Source organism: Saccopteryx bilineata, chromosome 2 (genome assembly GCF_036850765.1).
Source record: "Saccopteryx bilineata isolate mSacBil1 chromosome 2, mSacBil1_pri_phased_curated, whole genome shotgun sequence".
Classification (NCBI taxonomy): domain Eukaryota; kingdom Metazoa; phylum Chordata; class Mammalia; order Chiroptera; family Emballonuridae; genus Saccopteryx; species Saccopteryx bilineata.
Window position 1 is genome coordinate 235,250,806 of NC_089491.1, and position 15,510 is coordinate 235,266,315.

Consider the following 15,510-nt stretch of genomic DNA (forward strand, 5'->3'; position numbering starts at 1 on the left):
GATATGTGCAGTGTGCATAGGGATTTATTCATAGTTTTTTTTATAGTCCGGCCCTCCAATGGTCTGAGGGACAGTGAACTGGCCCCCTGTGTAAAAAGTTTGAAGACCCCTGAACTAAAGCCAGACATAGGATGTTACCTGATTTATTAGACAAGTTCAGGGAAATTTCTATTTGGGGTTTGATATTATGAAAATTAAAATTTTTTATGAAAAGCTGCATTTGAGAAATGTGTGTGGAAACTATTTTTAACACTTTGGCTATGTTTGCCTTTCTTCTCTATCACTGAAGTATATATTAAATATCACCAGTTTCTTTCATCAACATCTTCATTCATCAGCAAGCACCATTTGTAACGGGGTGACAATAACAAGTGAAAGAGCTGGAGGGAATATCCTGCCCGGGATGGATCAGATCAATAGGGAGTGTTCTGGAAAGGCAGACTTTTCATAGCTGGCAGGAGGTGATGAGGGTCACACTCTGGCTGAAATTTGTCTTGTATTTCCCCGTTTTTGATTACCAACCTCTTTACATCCCACTCTTCCCCCACCAACAAAAGGGTGACCAGTCACCTGTGTGTCTTCATTACCCCTCTGAGAGGAGTATGCAAAGGGTATCAATTTTTCCTCCTTTAGCTCTCTCTCCCCTGTCAGGCTCAGCATTCACCAGGTCTATTAACTGCTAAGTTGTATTCAGTTGAAAATATTTTATTCAACTAGTCTCTCCAAGTTTACTTCTGTATTTCTCCCTGTACAAATTTTAATTGTATGTCAAATTTGCATAATAGTTTATACAAACCTTTCTCCTCCCCCTTCTTGCTATTTCACAGTGCCTCTGCCTGGCTCCAACATATGAATTGGCTCTGCAAACCGGCCGTGTGGTTGAACAGATGGGAGAATTCTGTGTGGATGTGCAAGTGATGTATGCCATTCGAGGGAATCCAAGTATGTGCCAGTAAGCCAGTCTTGGCTGATTTTTTAAATACTGACTCCACCTCTAACAAGCATATTATATAACTTCTCTGCTTTCTTATAATAAGAAACCTTAATAATAAGGACCCTTATTTCTACAATTCCCACATCGGGCAAGAGGATAGTCTTATATATTCTTTTCTTTGAAGCTCAGTAGTTTGGTACAGAAAGCTTTTACTGTTTTTTTTTTATTAAAGTATTACATATATATAGCAGGGGAAAAAATCTTTAAAACACAGATTAGGAGGTAAAAAGTAAAAGTTGTTCTTCCTTGCCCTCCAAAACTCTCCCTCCAAAGATAGTTACAGCTTTGTTATCAATCATTTGTTTTTTACTTTATTTTTTTTGTTTTGGAATTCATATGCTTACCAAATGTGCGTGTATGTATTTGTTTCCTTAGAGTGTTTACAAAAACGGGGGTATTTTTTTCCTTAATATTCAGAAACGTACATGTTTTGAGCATCTTTCCATGTTAGTACATAGAGCCCCACTTCATTCTTTTGACCAGCCGCATGCCATCATTCATTTCATGTAACCCGTTGATAGACATTTTGGTGGTTTTCCATTGGGGAGGGTTTGCAGGGGTTTTACAGCTGTGCCAGTATTTCTGTAGGACAGTGGGATTGCTGCAGGGTGGCTATTAAAATGAATCAAATATGCAGATTATCATTACCATAAAACTAGAAACTCAGAAACTAATTTAAAATTAAAAACCATAGTGACCTTGGGGTTTGCACTTGGATAGTCATCAGGACATGTTCTTGAGCTTAAGAGTGCTGTGTTGCATTGCCCTGCATGGTGGGTTGTTTGTGTCTGAAGGAGCCCTTCAAACCCTTTTCTCCCTAGTTCCCAGAAGCACTGACATCACCAAACAAATTATAATTGGCACTCCTGGGACTGTCCTGGATTGGTGTTTAAGGAAAAAACTAATTGATTTGACTAAGATTCGTGTGTTTGTCCTGGATGAGGCAGACGTGATGATCGACACACAAGGGTTCTCAGATCAAAGCATTCGGATTCAAAGGTAATCTTCACATATCATCCTTTCTTCCCAGCTCTTTGGGTAAGAAATTTCATTTGCTGCTCCTACCTGTCTTTACTGCCAAATTCGCCACTTCTTTCACCTTTAAAACATTTTGGGTTTTCATTGTTTTCACAGGCTCACAGGCCTTTGGACTGCAGTAATTTTCACCTTCTTACCCGATAGCTTTCCTCTTTGCCCCACAGGCTTACAGATGAATCCATATAGTGGGTTTTGCTCCAAAATTTGCCAATAATTTTTCTATTTTTGAAGCAAGATTCTAAAGAGAATTCTTGAAATCTGCTAGGGCTACTGTAAGGTTACAAAGGCTAGATAAGTGGTATAAAGAAGACAGTCACCCGGGATCAGGAGCCTACTAGTCTAGTCTCAAGTTTTTCCTGTAATTTGTTAAATAAATTATGTTACTGTCCTAGGCCTCTCTCTTGGGATCACCTGAGAGGCTGAAAATTACTGATTACCAGCCTGAGATTTACTGAACCAGAACTTCTCGGAGTGCTTGACCAGTGGTGGTGCAGTAGATAGAGCATCCACCCAGAATGCTGAGGTCACTTGCTCAAAACCCCAAGATCACCAGCTTGCCAGCTTGACCATGGGGTCTGATTCCTGGTCAAGCCATGTATGAGAAGCAATCAATGAGCAACTAAAGCAAAGCAACTGTGAGTTGATGCTTCTCTCTCGTGCGCGCTCTCTTTCAAAAAAAAAAAGCATTTATAAAAAAAGAATTTCTGGGAGTGAGCTTTAGAAATCTGTATCACTTTTTTATTGAATTTATTGTGGTGACATTGGTTAACATAATTATTAATATACAGGTTTCAGATGCCCAATTCTACAACACACCTCTGTACACCATACTGTGTGTTCACCACCCCCCAAGTCAAGTCTCTGTCCATCACCAGTTATCCCCCATCCCCTCCTCCACTTCCCTTACGCCCTCTGCAATCACCACAGTGTTGTCCATTATTTTTTAAAAGTATTTATATGCTTAGTGTTATAGTCAAATATTGAAAGATTGCAGTGAAAAACAGTAATCACCCTGTGCCCCATGCCCTAGAGAATACCTCTGTTGTTATATTACCATATTCCCCATGTATAAGACGACCCCATGTATAAGATGCATCTTAATTTGGGGGCCTGAAATTTAAAAAAAAATGTATCACATAAAGTTATTGAACTCAAGTTTTATTTATCACAGAATTCATACAACTCATCATTGTCAAAATCCCATTAGCTTGTCCTCATCTGTGTCTGATGACGAATCACTGTCTTCAACAATGAGCACAAAAACAAGCACGGAAAAGCAGGAAATGCTAGTAAAACAACCTACAACCACTGTATAAGACACACCCAGTTTTTAAACCCCAAATTTTTTTTAAAAAAGTACGTCTTATACATGGGGAAATATGGTAACCTTCATGTCTTTAAATATGTTCATACTGCTATTTCTAGATGCATAGTCATTGTCTGCTTACTTCCCATTGGTGGAGGTAGGACTTTTCCTGTACCTTCTAACACTTCTCTATGATTATACTGGGAGCATGGTTCATTAACAGTAAGTATTGGTCTCATAATGACATTATACATACTGTTCACTGCTGAGCAGTCTATTATTAAAATTATGTTTTTCTTGTACAACTTTTCCCCCTAGAAGTAGTAATTGCCTATTTTCACTTGTTTAGTTAGTATCACTGTGTAGGGATCTTTAATTTTTCTCTACCTATTTCATTATGTGTGTCATGTATCAATGATACTTCCAAATAGTCAAATACTATTTTTATTTTTTAAATTTTAATTTACTGTGTTTACATAGATTCTAGTGTCCCTCCAAATGCATGTGTTACCCTCCACGTCTCCCTTCCCCCCTCCCTGCAGTGTGTTACCCTCCACGTCTCCCTTCCTCCCTCCCTGCAGTGTGTTACCCTCCACGTCTCCCTTCCCCCCTCCCTGCAGTGTTACCCTCCACGTCTCCCTTCCCCCCTCCCTGCAACGTGTTACCCTCCACGTCTCCCTACCCCCCTCCCTGCAACGTGTTACCCTCCACGTCTCCCTCCCCCCCTCCCTGCAACGTGTTACCCTCCACGTCTCCCTCCCCCCCTCCCTGCAACGTGTTACCCTCCACGTCTCCCTCCCCCCCTCCCTGCAACGTGTTACCCTCCACGTCTCCCTTCCCCCCTCCCTGCAACGTGTTACCCTCCACGTCTCCCTTCCCCCTCCCTGCAACGTGTTACCCTCCACGTCTCCCTTCCCCCTCCCTGCAACGTGTTACCCTCCACGTCTCCCTTTCCCCCTCCCTGCAACGTGTTACCCTCCACGTCTCCCTTCCCCCCTCCCTGCAGTGTGTTACCCTCCACGTCTCCCTTCCCCCTCCCTGCAACGTGTTACCCTCCACGTCTCCCTTCCCCCTCCCTGCAGTGCGTTACCCTCCACGTCTCCCTTCCCCCCTCCCTGCAGTGCGTTACCCTCCACGTCTCCCTTCCCCCCTCCCTGCAGTGCGTTACCCTCCACGTCTCCCTTCCCCCCTCCCTGCAGTGCGTTACCCTCCACGTCTCCCTTCCCCCCTCCCTGCAACGCGTTACCCTCCACGTCTCCCTTCCCCCCTCCCTGCAACGCGTTACCCTCCACGTCTCCCTTCCCCCCTCCCTGCAACGCGTTACCCTCCACGTCTCCCTTCCCCCTCCCTGCAACGCGTTACCCTCCACGTCTCCCTTTCCCCCTCCCTGCAACGCGTTACCCTCCACGCCTCCCTTTCCCCCTCCCTGCAACGTGTTACCCTCCACGTCTCCCTTCCCCCCTCCCTGCAACGTGTTACCCTCCACATCTCCCTTTTCCCCCTCCCTGCAATGCCCTCCCCCTTTCCCTCCAGTATTTGCTGTCCTGCTCTCCATAACATTGTGTTATGTGTGTATAATTTCACCAATCTCTTTCCCTTCTCTGATCCGATCCTATCATCCCCTTTGCCTCTGTCTGCTTTCCCTCTGGACCCTTTGATCCCGTTTCTGTCTCTATTCTGTTCCTCAGTTCACATTGTTCATTAGATTCCTCAAATGAGTGAGGTCATATGATATTTTTCTTTCTCTGCCTGGCTTATTTCACTTAACATAATAGTTTCCAGGTCCATCCATGTCGTCGCAAAAGGTAAGATTTCCTTCTTTTTCAGGGCCCCATAGTGTACTATTGTGTATATGTATCACTGCTTTTTAATCCACTCATCCACTGATGGACACTTTGGCTGTTTCCAGATCTTAGCTGTTGTGAACAATGCTGCCATAAACATGAGGGTACATTTCTCCTTTTGAATCAGGGTGTTCTTGGGATATATCCCTAAAAGGGGGATGGCTGGGTAAAAAGGCAGTTGGATTTTTAATTTTTTGAGGAATCTCCATACTGTTTCCACAGTGGTTGTACCAGTCTGCATTCCCACCAGCAATGCAGAAGGGTTTCCTTTTATTTTTTTAACATGAAATTTATTTTAATTTATTATGTTTACATAGATTCTAGTGTACCCCCGAATATATCCTCCCCTCCCCATGTTCCCCAGTACATTCCCCCTGTCCCCCTTCCTGCAACACCCTCCCCCCTTCCCTCCAGGTTTTGCTTTTCTGCTCTTGTCCCATCCTATCATCCCCTTTCCATCTGTCCACTTTCCCTCTTGTCCCTTTTTTTTTTTTTTCCTGTATTTTTCTGAAGCTGGAAACGGGGAGAGACAGACAGACTCCCGCATGCACCCGACGGGATCCACCCGGCACGCCCACCAGGGGTGACGTCTGCCCACCAAGGGGCGATGCTCTGCCCCTCCGGGGCGTCGCTCTGTTGCGACCAGAGCCACTCTAGTGCCTGGGGCAGAGGCCAAGGAGCCATCCCCAGAGCCCGGGCCATCTTTGCTCCAATGGAGCCTCGCCGCGGGAGGGGAAGAGAGAGACAGAGAGGAAGGAGGGGGGGAGGGTGGAGAAGCAGATGGGCGCTTCTCCTGTGTGCCCTGGCCGGGAATCGAACCCGGGACTTCTGCATGCCAGGCCGACGCTCCACTGCTGAGCCAACCGGCCAAGGCCTCCCTCTGGTCCCTTTGATCCCACCTCTGTCTCTATTCCGCTCCTCAGTTCATATTGTTCGTCAGATTCCTCAAATGAATGAGGTCATATGATATTTTTCTTTCTCTACCTGGCTTATTTCACTTAACATAATAGTTTCCAGGTCCATTCATGTTGTCGCAAAAAGTAAGATTTCTTTCTTTTTCATGGCCCCATAGTATTCCATTCTGTATATATGTACCAAAGCTTTTTAATTCACTTGTCCACTGATGGACACTTGGACTGTTTCTAGATCTTTGCTATTGTAAACAATGCTGCCATAAACATGGGGGTGCATTTCTTCTTTTGAATCATTGATGTATTGATGTGGTGTTCTTGGGATATATTTCTAAAAGTGGATTGGCTGGGTCAAAAGGCAGTTCCATTTTTAATTTTTTGAGGAATCTCCATACTGTTTTCCACAGTGGCTGTACCAGTCTGCATTCCCACCAGCAGTGCAGGAGGGTTCCCTTTTCTCCACATTCTCGCCAGCACTTATTCTGTGTTGTTTTGTTGATGAGCGCCATTCTGAGTGGTGTGAGGTGATAATCTCATGGTGGTTTTAATTTGCATTTCTCTAATGATTAGTGATGTTGAGCATTTTTTCATCTGCCTATTGGCCATCTGTATGCCCTCTTTGGAGAATTGTCTATTCATTTCTTTTACCCATTTTTTTATTTGATTATTTATCTTCCTGGTGTTGAGTTTTACAAGTTCTTTATGAATTTTGGTTATTAACCCCTTATCAGATGTATTGTCGAATATGTTCTGCCATTGTGTGGTTTGCCTTTTTATTTGGTTCATATTGTCTTTAGCTGTGCAAAAGCTTTTTAGTTTGATATAGTCCCATTTGTTTATTTTGCCCTTTATTTCCCTTGTGCGTGGAGATAAATCAGCAAATATATTTCTGTGAGAGATGTCAGAGAGCTTATTGCCTGTGTTTTCCTCTAGGATGCTAATGGTTTCATGACTTACATTTAAGTCTTTTATCCATTTTGAGTTTATTTTTGTGAATGGTGTAAATTGGTAGTCTAGTTTTATTTCTTTGCAGGTAGCTGTCCAATTTTCCCAACACCATTTGTTGAAGAGGCTGTCTTTACTCCATTGTATACCCTTACCTCCTTGGTCAAATATCAATTGTCCATAAGGGTGCGGGTTTATTTCTAGGTTCTCTGTTCTGTTCCATTGATCTATGTGCCTGTTCTTATGCCAGTACCAAGTTGTTTTGAGTACAATGGCTTTGTAGTATAACTTGACATCCTGAAGTGTGATACCACCCATTTTATTCTTCTTTTTCAAGGTTACTGAGGCTATTCATTTTCTTTTTTGGTTCCATATGGATTTTTGGAATATTTGTTGTATATTTTTAAAGTATGTCATTGGTATTTTAATAGGAATTGGATTGAATTTATAAATTGCTTTGGATAATGTGGACATTTTGATGATGTTTATTCTTCCTAACCATGAACACAGTATATGCTTCCACTTGTTTGTATCTTTCTTGATTTCTTTTATCAATGTTTTATAATTTTCTGAGTACAAATCTTTTACCTCCTTGGTTAAATTTACTCCTAGGTACTTTATTTTCTTTGTTACCATAGTGAATGGGATTGTTTTCTTAATTTCTCTTTCAGACAGATCATTGTTGGTTTATAAAAATGCCTCTGATTTCTGAGTATTAATTTTATATCCTGACACCTTGCTAAATTCATTTATCAGGTCCAGTAGTTTTTTGACTGCGACTTTAGGTTTCATATGTACTGTATCATATCATCAGCAAATAATGATAGTTTTACTTCTTCTTTTCCAATTTGGATGCCTTTTATTTCTTCTTGTCTGATTGCTGTGACTAGGACTTCCAGAACTATATTGAATAAGAGTGTTGAAAGGGAGCACCCCTGCCTTGTTCCTCATCTTAAGGGGATTGCTTTTAATTTTTACTCATTGAGTATGATGTTGGCTCTGGGTTTGTCATAGATGGCTTTTATCATGTTGAGGTATGCTCCCTGTATTCCCACTTTGCTGAGAGTTTTGATCATAAATGGGTGCTGGATTTTATCAAATGCTTTTTCTGTATCTATTGATATTATCATATGGTTTTTGTCCTTTCTTTTGTTTATGTGATGAATCACATTGATTGATTTGCAAATATTGTATCAGCCTTGCCTCCCCAAAATAAATCCCACTTGATCATGATGTATGTTTTTTTTTTATGTATTGCTGGATCTGGTTTGCTAATATTTTGTTGAGAACTTTAGCATCTAAATTCATCAAGGATATTGGCCTATAATTTTCTTTCTTTGTGTTATCTTTGCCTGGTTTTAGAATCAGAATTATGCTCACCTCATAAAAGGGGCTTGAAAGTCTTCCCTCCTCTTGAACTTTTTGAAATAGCTTGAGAAGGTTAGGAGATAGGTCTTCTTTGAATGGTTGGTAGAATTCGCCTGTGAAGCCATTTTGCCCAGGGCTTTTGTTTGTTGGGAGTTTTTTTAATAACTATTTCTATCTCATTTGTTGTAATTGGTCTGTTTAGGTTTTCTGATTCTTCCAGATTGATTTTTGGAAGATTGTATGTTTCAAGGAATTTGTCCATTTCATCTAGATTGTCTAGTTTTTTGGCATACAGTTCTTCATAGTATTTTCTTACAATCCTTTGTATTTCTGCTGTGTCAGTTATTACTTCTCCACTCTCATTTCTATTTTTATTTGAGTCCTCTCTTTTTTTCTTGGTGAATCTGGTTAAAAGTTCATTGATCTTGTTTACTTTTTCAAAGAACAAGCTCTTGGTTTCATTGATCCTCTATATTGTTTTTTTAGCCTCTATGTCATTTATTTCCGCTGATCTTTATTATTTCCTTTCTTCTACTTCCTCTGGGCTTTACTTGCTGTTCTTTTGCTAGTTCTTGTAGTTGCAGGATTAAGTTGTTTATTTGAGCTTTTTCTAGCTTCTTTTTTTTTGTTTTTTTGTTTTTTGTTCAAAAAGGTAAAGCCATTTTATTAAAAGACTGGGAGGGTGACAAACTTTTAGCAACATTGTGTAAACACGTGTGAAATGCAGTTTGATTTCAGTAGTTTATTCTGGGGACAAAGCAGTGCGAGAGGCCAGTCACACTCCCCTACTCCCCGGGGCTCAGGCTGACCGAGGGGAGGCAACGTACAGACAGTATAATCGGGGTTCAACACTCAGGTCTTGTAAACGTGGTGAGTCAGCGGCTAGCCCTCGGTGTCTGGGGATCCCACCCCTCACCCCAGGCCCGGAGGCAGGCCCCGCCTCCACCCCACTGGGCCAGGCCCGGTGCCTCCAGGCACGCAGCTCAACAGCCCCTCTCAGGCCACCTTTTCGAGCTTCTTGAGGTATGCCTGTAGTGCTATGAACTTCCCTCTCAGGACTGCTTTTGCTGTGTCCCATAAATTTTGAGTTGTTGTATGCTCATTTTCATTTGTTTCAAGGAAATTTTTATTTCTTTCTTGATCTCACTGTTGACCCATTCGTTATTTAATAACATGCTGTTTAGTTTCCAAGTGTTTGAGTGTTTTTCAGTGTTTCTATGTAGTTGACTTCTAGTTTCATGCCATTGTGGTCAGAGAAGATGCTTGATATGATTTCAATCTTCTTTAGTTTGTTGAGGCTCGTTTTGTGCCCTAATATATGGTCTATCCTAGAGAATGTACCATGAACACTTGAAAAGAATGTATATTCTGCTGCTTTAGGGTGAGAGGTTCTGAAGATATCTATTAAATCCAGTTGATCTGTGTCCCTTAATTTTGCGGTTTCTTTGTTAATTTTCTTTCTTGAGTATCTTATGATGTTAGTGGGGTATTGAAATCCCCTACTATTATAGTATTGTTGTTGATATCGCCCTTTATGTCCATCAAAGTCTGCTTTATCTATTTAGGTGCTCCTATATTAGATGCATAGATATTTATAATGGTTATATCTTCCTGTTGGATTGCTCCCTTTATCATTATGTAGTGTCCTTCTTTATCCCTTACTATAGTCTATGTTTTAAAGTCTATTTTGTCATATATAAGTATTGCTACCCCAGCTTTTTTTTCATTTCCATCTACATGAAATATTTGTTTTCATCCTTTTACTTTCAGTCTGTGTATCTTTTGTTCTGAGGTGGCTCTCTGTTAACAGCATATGTATGAGTCCTGTTTTCTTAACCATGTAGCTACCCTATGTCTTTTGATTGGAGCATTTAATCCTTTTACATTTAAGGTTATTATTGATATGTAGTTGTTTATTGCCATTTTTTTCCTTTAAATCTACATTCCTCTTTTACTAGATTTTTTTCCTGCTTTGTTTTGTCTACAGCAGGCCCCTTATCATTTCTTGCAGCATTGATTTGGTTGTGATGAATTCCTTGAGTTTGTTTTGTTTTGTCTGGAAAGTTTTGTATTTCTCCTTAAATTTTAAACGATAGCCCTGCTGGATAAAGAGCCTTGGTTGTAGGCTCTTGTTCTGCATTACTTTGAATATTTCTTGCCATTCCCTTCTGGCCTCAAGTGTGTCTGTTGCAAAGTTGGCTGTCATCCTTATGGGGGCTCCTTTGTAGGTGATTGACTGTTTTTCTCATGCTACTTTTAGTATTCTTTCTTTATCTCTTAGCTTTGGTATTTTGATTATGATGTGTCTTGGTGTAGGTCTCTGGGTTCTTTTTTAATGGGGTTCTTTCTGCTTCTTGATCCTGTATGACTCTTTCCTGCACCAATTTAGGGAAATTTTCAGCTATATTGTCTTCAAACAGGTTCTTTCTCTTTTCCTTCAGGAACCCCTATTATACTGATGTTGTTTCTCTTCATGTTGTCTCAGAGCTCTCTTAAGAGTTTCCTCAGACTTTTTGATCCTCTTTTCTTTTTATTGTTCTGCTTCTGTGCTTTCACTTATCTTGTCCTCTAAGTCACTGATTCAATCCTCTGCTTCATCCAGCCTGCTTTTAATTCTTTCTAGTGTAGTCTTCATTTCTGGTACTGTGTTTGTCATTTCTGTCTGTTGTTTTTTTTATAATTTCAGTGTCCTTTTTGATGTTTACAATTTATTTAGGTGTTCATTAAGTCCATCCATTGTAGCTTTGAGATTCATAAGCATCCTAACAATCATTATTTTAAACTCTGCATCTGGAATTTGATTACTTCCATTTCATCCATCATTTTCTGGGGATTTTTCTTGTTGATCCATATGGCTTATGTTCCTCTGTCTTCCCATTGTTTCTGTTTGTGGTTTGCAGGCTTGTTCGAGTTTGATATCCTTAACTAGTAGAGCCACTTTTCCATTTTCTATATCTTAACTGGGTCAGGTGTGAGTAGCCCTTCCTTAAGATGTCACTCTAACAAGGGTTGTTAGGTCCTGAACTGATACCATCCATATCCAGCCTCTGAATGTGCCCTCTTGACCAGTGGGGGTTGCTGCCTATAACTGGCCCTTATTATCTTTTTGAAGCAACAGGTGATCCAGATCCTGTGGTTGCCTCTGCTGAGCCCAGGTGCTGTTGTTAATATCTACTTAGGCTGGCTTTTATCTACTTTTGGCCTAGAGGATGTTAATTTAAGTGTTGCTTTCTGCTGCCACTTATTGGTGGCTAGTTGTTGGGCTCATACAATAAATCAGGGGTTAGGTAAGGTATTGGATGTGGCTTGCCTCTTACCCTCAGGTGTCGTTCTATCTAACCTTTTTTTTTTTTTTTTTTTTTTTTTTTTTCTTTCTTTTCAGCCCTAAGAAGGATGTGGCCACAGTAGTCCAATGGATGTGGCCTTTGTGTTCCTGAAGTGCAGTCTGTCCCCAAGCTCACCCCCACCGTTGCTGCCTCCTCAGGCATTCAGGCACGGTGATTGCTGGTGCTGGCCTGCTACTGCAGTCACTGAGGCGCCTTGCCTTTGTGGGTGGGACTGTGCACACCTGCCCAGTCTGCAAGCCTTCGCTGTCCCCAGCCTCCACCCCACCCCTGTAGGTGGGACTGCTTTCACAGGCCGGTATGCAAGCCTGGGTTGGTTCTCCAGCCTCCACCTCACTCCTGCAGGCGGAATTGCATTGACGCACTTGGGCCGCAGCCATGGCTGGCTCCTGACTTCTGCCCCCACAGATGGGACCACACTTCAGCTTTCTGCCACCCACCCTCCAGCGAGTACTCAGCAGGGTGGGGGTGGGGTGGTAGCTCAGAGCTCAGCACCCAATACTGTATCCCTGACAGGCTTCCTGCTTCTAAGTGACTCTGCTCTGAGTGTAGCAGAAGAGTTTCCATTTGGCTGGTGACCTGCTTCCCTTTGCTGGTATTGCTGGTTCCAGGAAAATTATTCACTTTAGATTTGGGTAGTGACTCAGCCCAGGGGTTAGGGTGACTGACCCTCACAGTGCTTCTCCCTGTGCCTCCAAGATTACACTCTCCTCCTGCTACTCTAGTCCTCTCAGCGCTCCCCGTCCCCTGGAGCCCTGGGAGAGTGGTTGTGAAAGAGGTTTTCTGCGTGGTCCTTTTAAGATGAATCCTGGGTCTGAGAAGTCTGTCTCTTTCTCACAAACAATATCCTGACTTGTTTCATAGCTAAATACTGTCCATACGCCCCTTCTAGGCTCTGGGGCTGCGGGCTGGGCTTCGGTCCTGGCACCCAGGACCCCCCCTCCAGTGAAACCCCACCACCATGCGAGTCCCTCCTGACCGCTGCTCGCTCACGGGAGCTGGGCAGGCCTCTCCACATTCCCATTCCTTCTACCAGTCTCAGTGTGGCTTCTTCGATGTTCTTTGGTTATAGATTCCTCTTGGTTTAGCCAAAAGTCGGTTTTTCCAGATGATTGTTCTTAAAATTAAATTGTAATCCACTTTGGTTCTGGGAAGTGGTAGTTGGAACGTCCACCTACTCCACCGCCATCTTGCTGCCTCCAAATACTATTTTTAAATCCATTGATTTCTTTTTTTCCTAAAGCTCTTCCAAACTCCCTCTCTGCGGTTTTAGTCTGGATTGGTTGCCCTCCAGGCCTTCTGTACCTCTGTCCTTATAGGTCTTCCTGTCCTCACTGACCATTTTGAATCTGCTGTTTTCTGGGTCCTTTTTCTTGGCTTCCTGTTGGTTCATGCAGTATGCTAAAGTATATTCTCTAATTGCTTCTTAATAAAGAATGTATAGGAAGTTCATTTTCTAGCTTCTGCCTATCTGAAAATGTCTTCGTTATTTCTGTAAACTTGATCTTTAGATTGATGATTTGACTGGATGTGATCTTCCATGTTGAAATGCATTCCCCTGTAAATTCAGAGACAATATTGAAAACATAAAAGGTTTCTTTAAATACTGTAATAAATACTCTAAATTTTCAGCGTTGTAGCTGAAAAGTTCAGTGCCATCCTGATCCTGAGGCTTCTGTGTGTGAGCTGGTTTCAGAGCCTTCCTTCTCCCTGGTATTCTGAAACTTGCTAGTGATGTGCTTTGTTGGAGGTCTGTTTTTATTCATTGTACTCAACACATAGTGCACTCTTTTCATTCCCAAAACTTGTGCCTGCCAGATATGGGAAAACTTACGTTGTTTCTTCCCCTAAAGTGACCAGCTTTTTAGAGAGCCAATCTGGTACAGTCGTAGCATACTCTATAGATAGATAGATAAGATAGTAGATAGATAGATAGATAGATAGACGATAGATAGCTATAATAGAGGTAATCATAATTCTCACTTTAACATAAAAATATGAAAAATGTTTATTCAGAATTATATATGTTTTTCTGAAACATTACTGATACTATGTAAACAAAACAACAGTAAAACTAGTTAACAGTAGCAGTTATAGTAATCACTAATAGTAGAACTAACCAAATAAATATAACAATATTTTATAATGTTTCATCTCTGATAGAATAATTTATTTTAATCTTTAATCTTTTTAAACTTGTTATTAGATGCCTAAATTTTGTAGGCTATGCTTCAGGTCTACCAGAAAGTTCTGTCCGTTACTATCACAACAAGTTTCAACACGTAAGCATGTTTATTGGCGCATGTGTGCCTCTCTATTTTTATCACTTAATGTATACATACTGACGTAGCAAATTAACTAAAACAAAGTTGATTCATGTTAGTCTTATGTGTGAAGCCATAGTGTACCCATGGCTACTGATAAAGTTCATTTATGCCACTGTATTTGATACAAATTTCAACAAGGAAGAAATGCTACAGAAGCATGTAGAAATTTATTGAAAGTGTTTGGTGAAGGTACAGTTTCTGATAGGACATGCAGAAGATGGTTCAAAAAATTCGAAACAGGTGATTTCGACCTTTCTGATAAGCCACGTTCTGGGTGACCATCTTTGATCAATGACGATGTTGTTAAGACCATGTTGGAGCAAGATCCTTTTCTGACAACATCAGAGATCGCAGAAAGGCTTAATTCAGCTCAGCAAACCATTTTGGACCATATTCGGAAGATAGGATTGGTTTGGAAATATTCAAGATGGGTGCCACATGAATTAAGTCAGAAGAATTTGGATGATCAAGTCGTCATATGCACATCTCTGCTTGCTCAGAATAAAATCGAGCCCTTCTTGAATTGGATGATAACTGTGGATGAAAAGTGGATTACCTACGAAAACATCGTAAGGAGAAGGGCATATTGTGAACCCGGAAAACCTAGCCCTTCCACCTCTAAACCAAATTTGACTCTGAATAAGAGAATGTTGTTTATATGGTGGGACGTTCGAGGACGAATACATTATGAGCTTTTAAAACCGAATGAAAAGTTCAATTCGGCGAAGTATTGTCAGCAACTGGATAATTTAAAGACAGCAGTCCAAGAAAAGAGGCCAGCGATGTTCAATAGGAAGAACATCATACTGCATCATGATAATGCCAGGCCACATGCTGCTTTGGGGACTCGTCAAAAAATTGCAGAACTAGGCTGGGAAATTCTGTCTCATCCACCGTATTCCCCGGACTTAGCACCCTCCAACTATCATTTGTTTTTGTCCTTGCAAAATTTTTTGAAGGGCAAAAAATTCAAAAATGAAGAAGATATCAAACAAGCACTGGTTCAATTTTTCACATCAAAAGATAAAACATTTTTCAAAAATGGGATATACAAATTGCCGTCACGCTGGCAAGAAATCATTAATAATAATGGCAATTATATTTAATAAAGTTTATTGACAGTAAGAAAATTTTGTATTTTGTTTTATTCCAAAAACAGAACTTTCTGGTAGACCACGCGCATGCATGCATATATATATATATATATATATATATATTTTTTTTTTTTTTTTTTTTTTTTTTTGCGAGAGAGAAAGAGAAGGAAAGATAGGAAGGGAGAGAGACGAGAAGCATCAACTCATAGCTGCAGCACCTTAGTTGTTTATTTATTGATTTCTCATATGTGCCTTAACGAGGGGCTTCAGCTGAGCCAGTGACCCCTTGCTCAAGCCAATGACCTTGGGATCAAGCCAGCAACCTTGGGATTATTTCAG

At 41.2% G+C, this 15,510-nt stretch overlaps 2 protein-coding genes across 3 annotated transcripts in view; one reads left to right on the plus strand and one right to left on the minus strand.

The window, feature by feature from the left end:
• PUS3 (pseudouridine synthase 3) overlaps nt 1-15,510 on the minus strand; it is a 284,654-nt gene that overhangs the window by 17,472 nt on the left and 251,672 nt on the right. The window lies entirely within an intron of this gene.
• Nucleotides 1-15,510, plus strand: part of DDX25 (DEAD-box helicase 25) — a 36,429-nt gene that overhangs the window by 6,117 nt on the left and 14,802 nt on the right. Inside the window, exons 7-8 of the mRNA XM_066254996.1 lie at nt 828-942; nt 1,816-1,993. Coding sequence (XP_066111093.1) covers nt 828-942; nt 1,816-1,993 — 293 coding nt within the window. The remainder of the gene's footprint in view (nt 1-827; nt 943-1,815; nt 1,994-15,510) is intronic.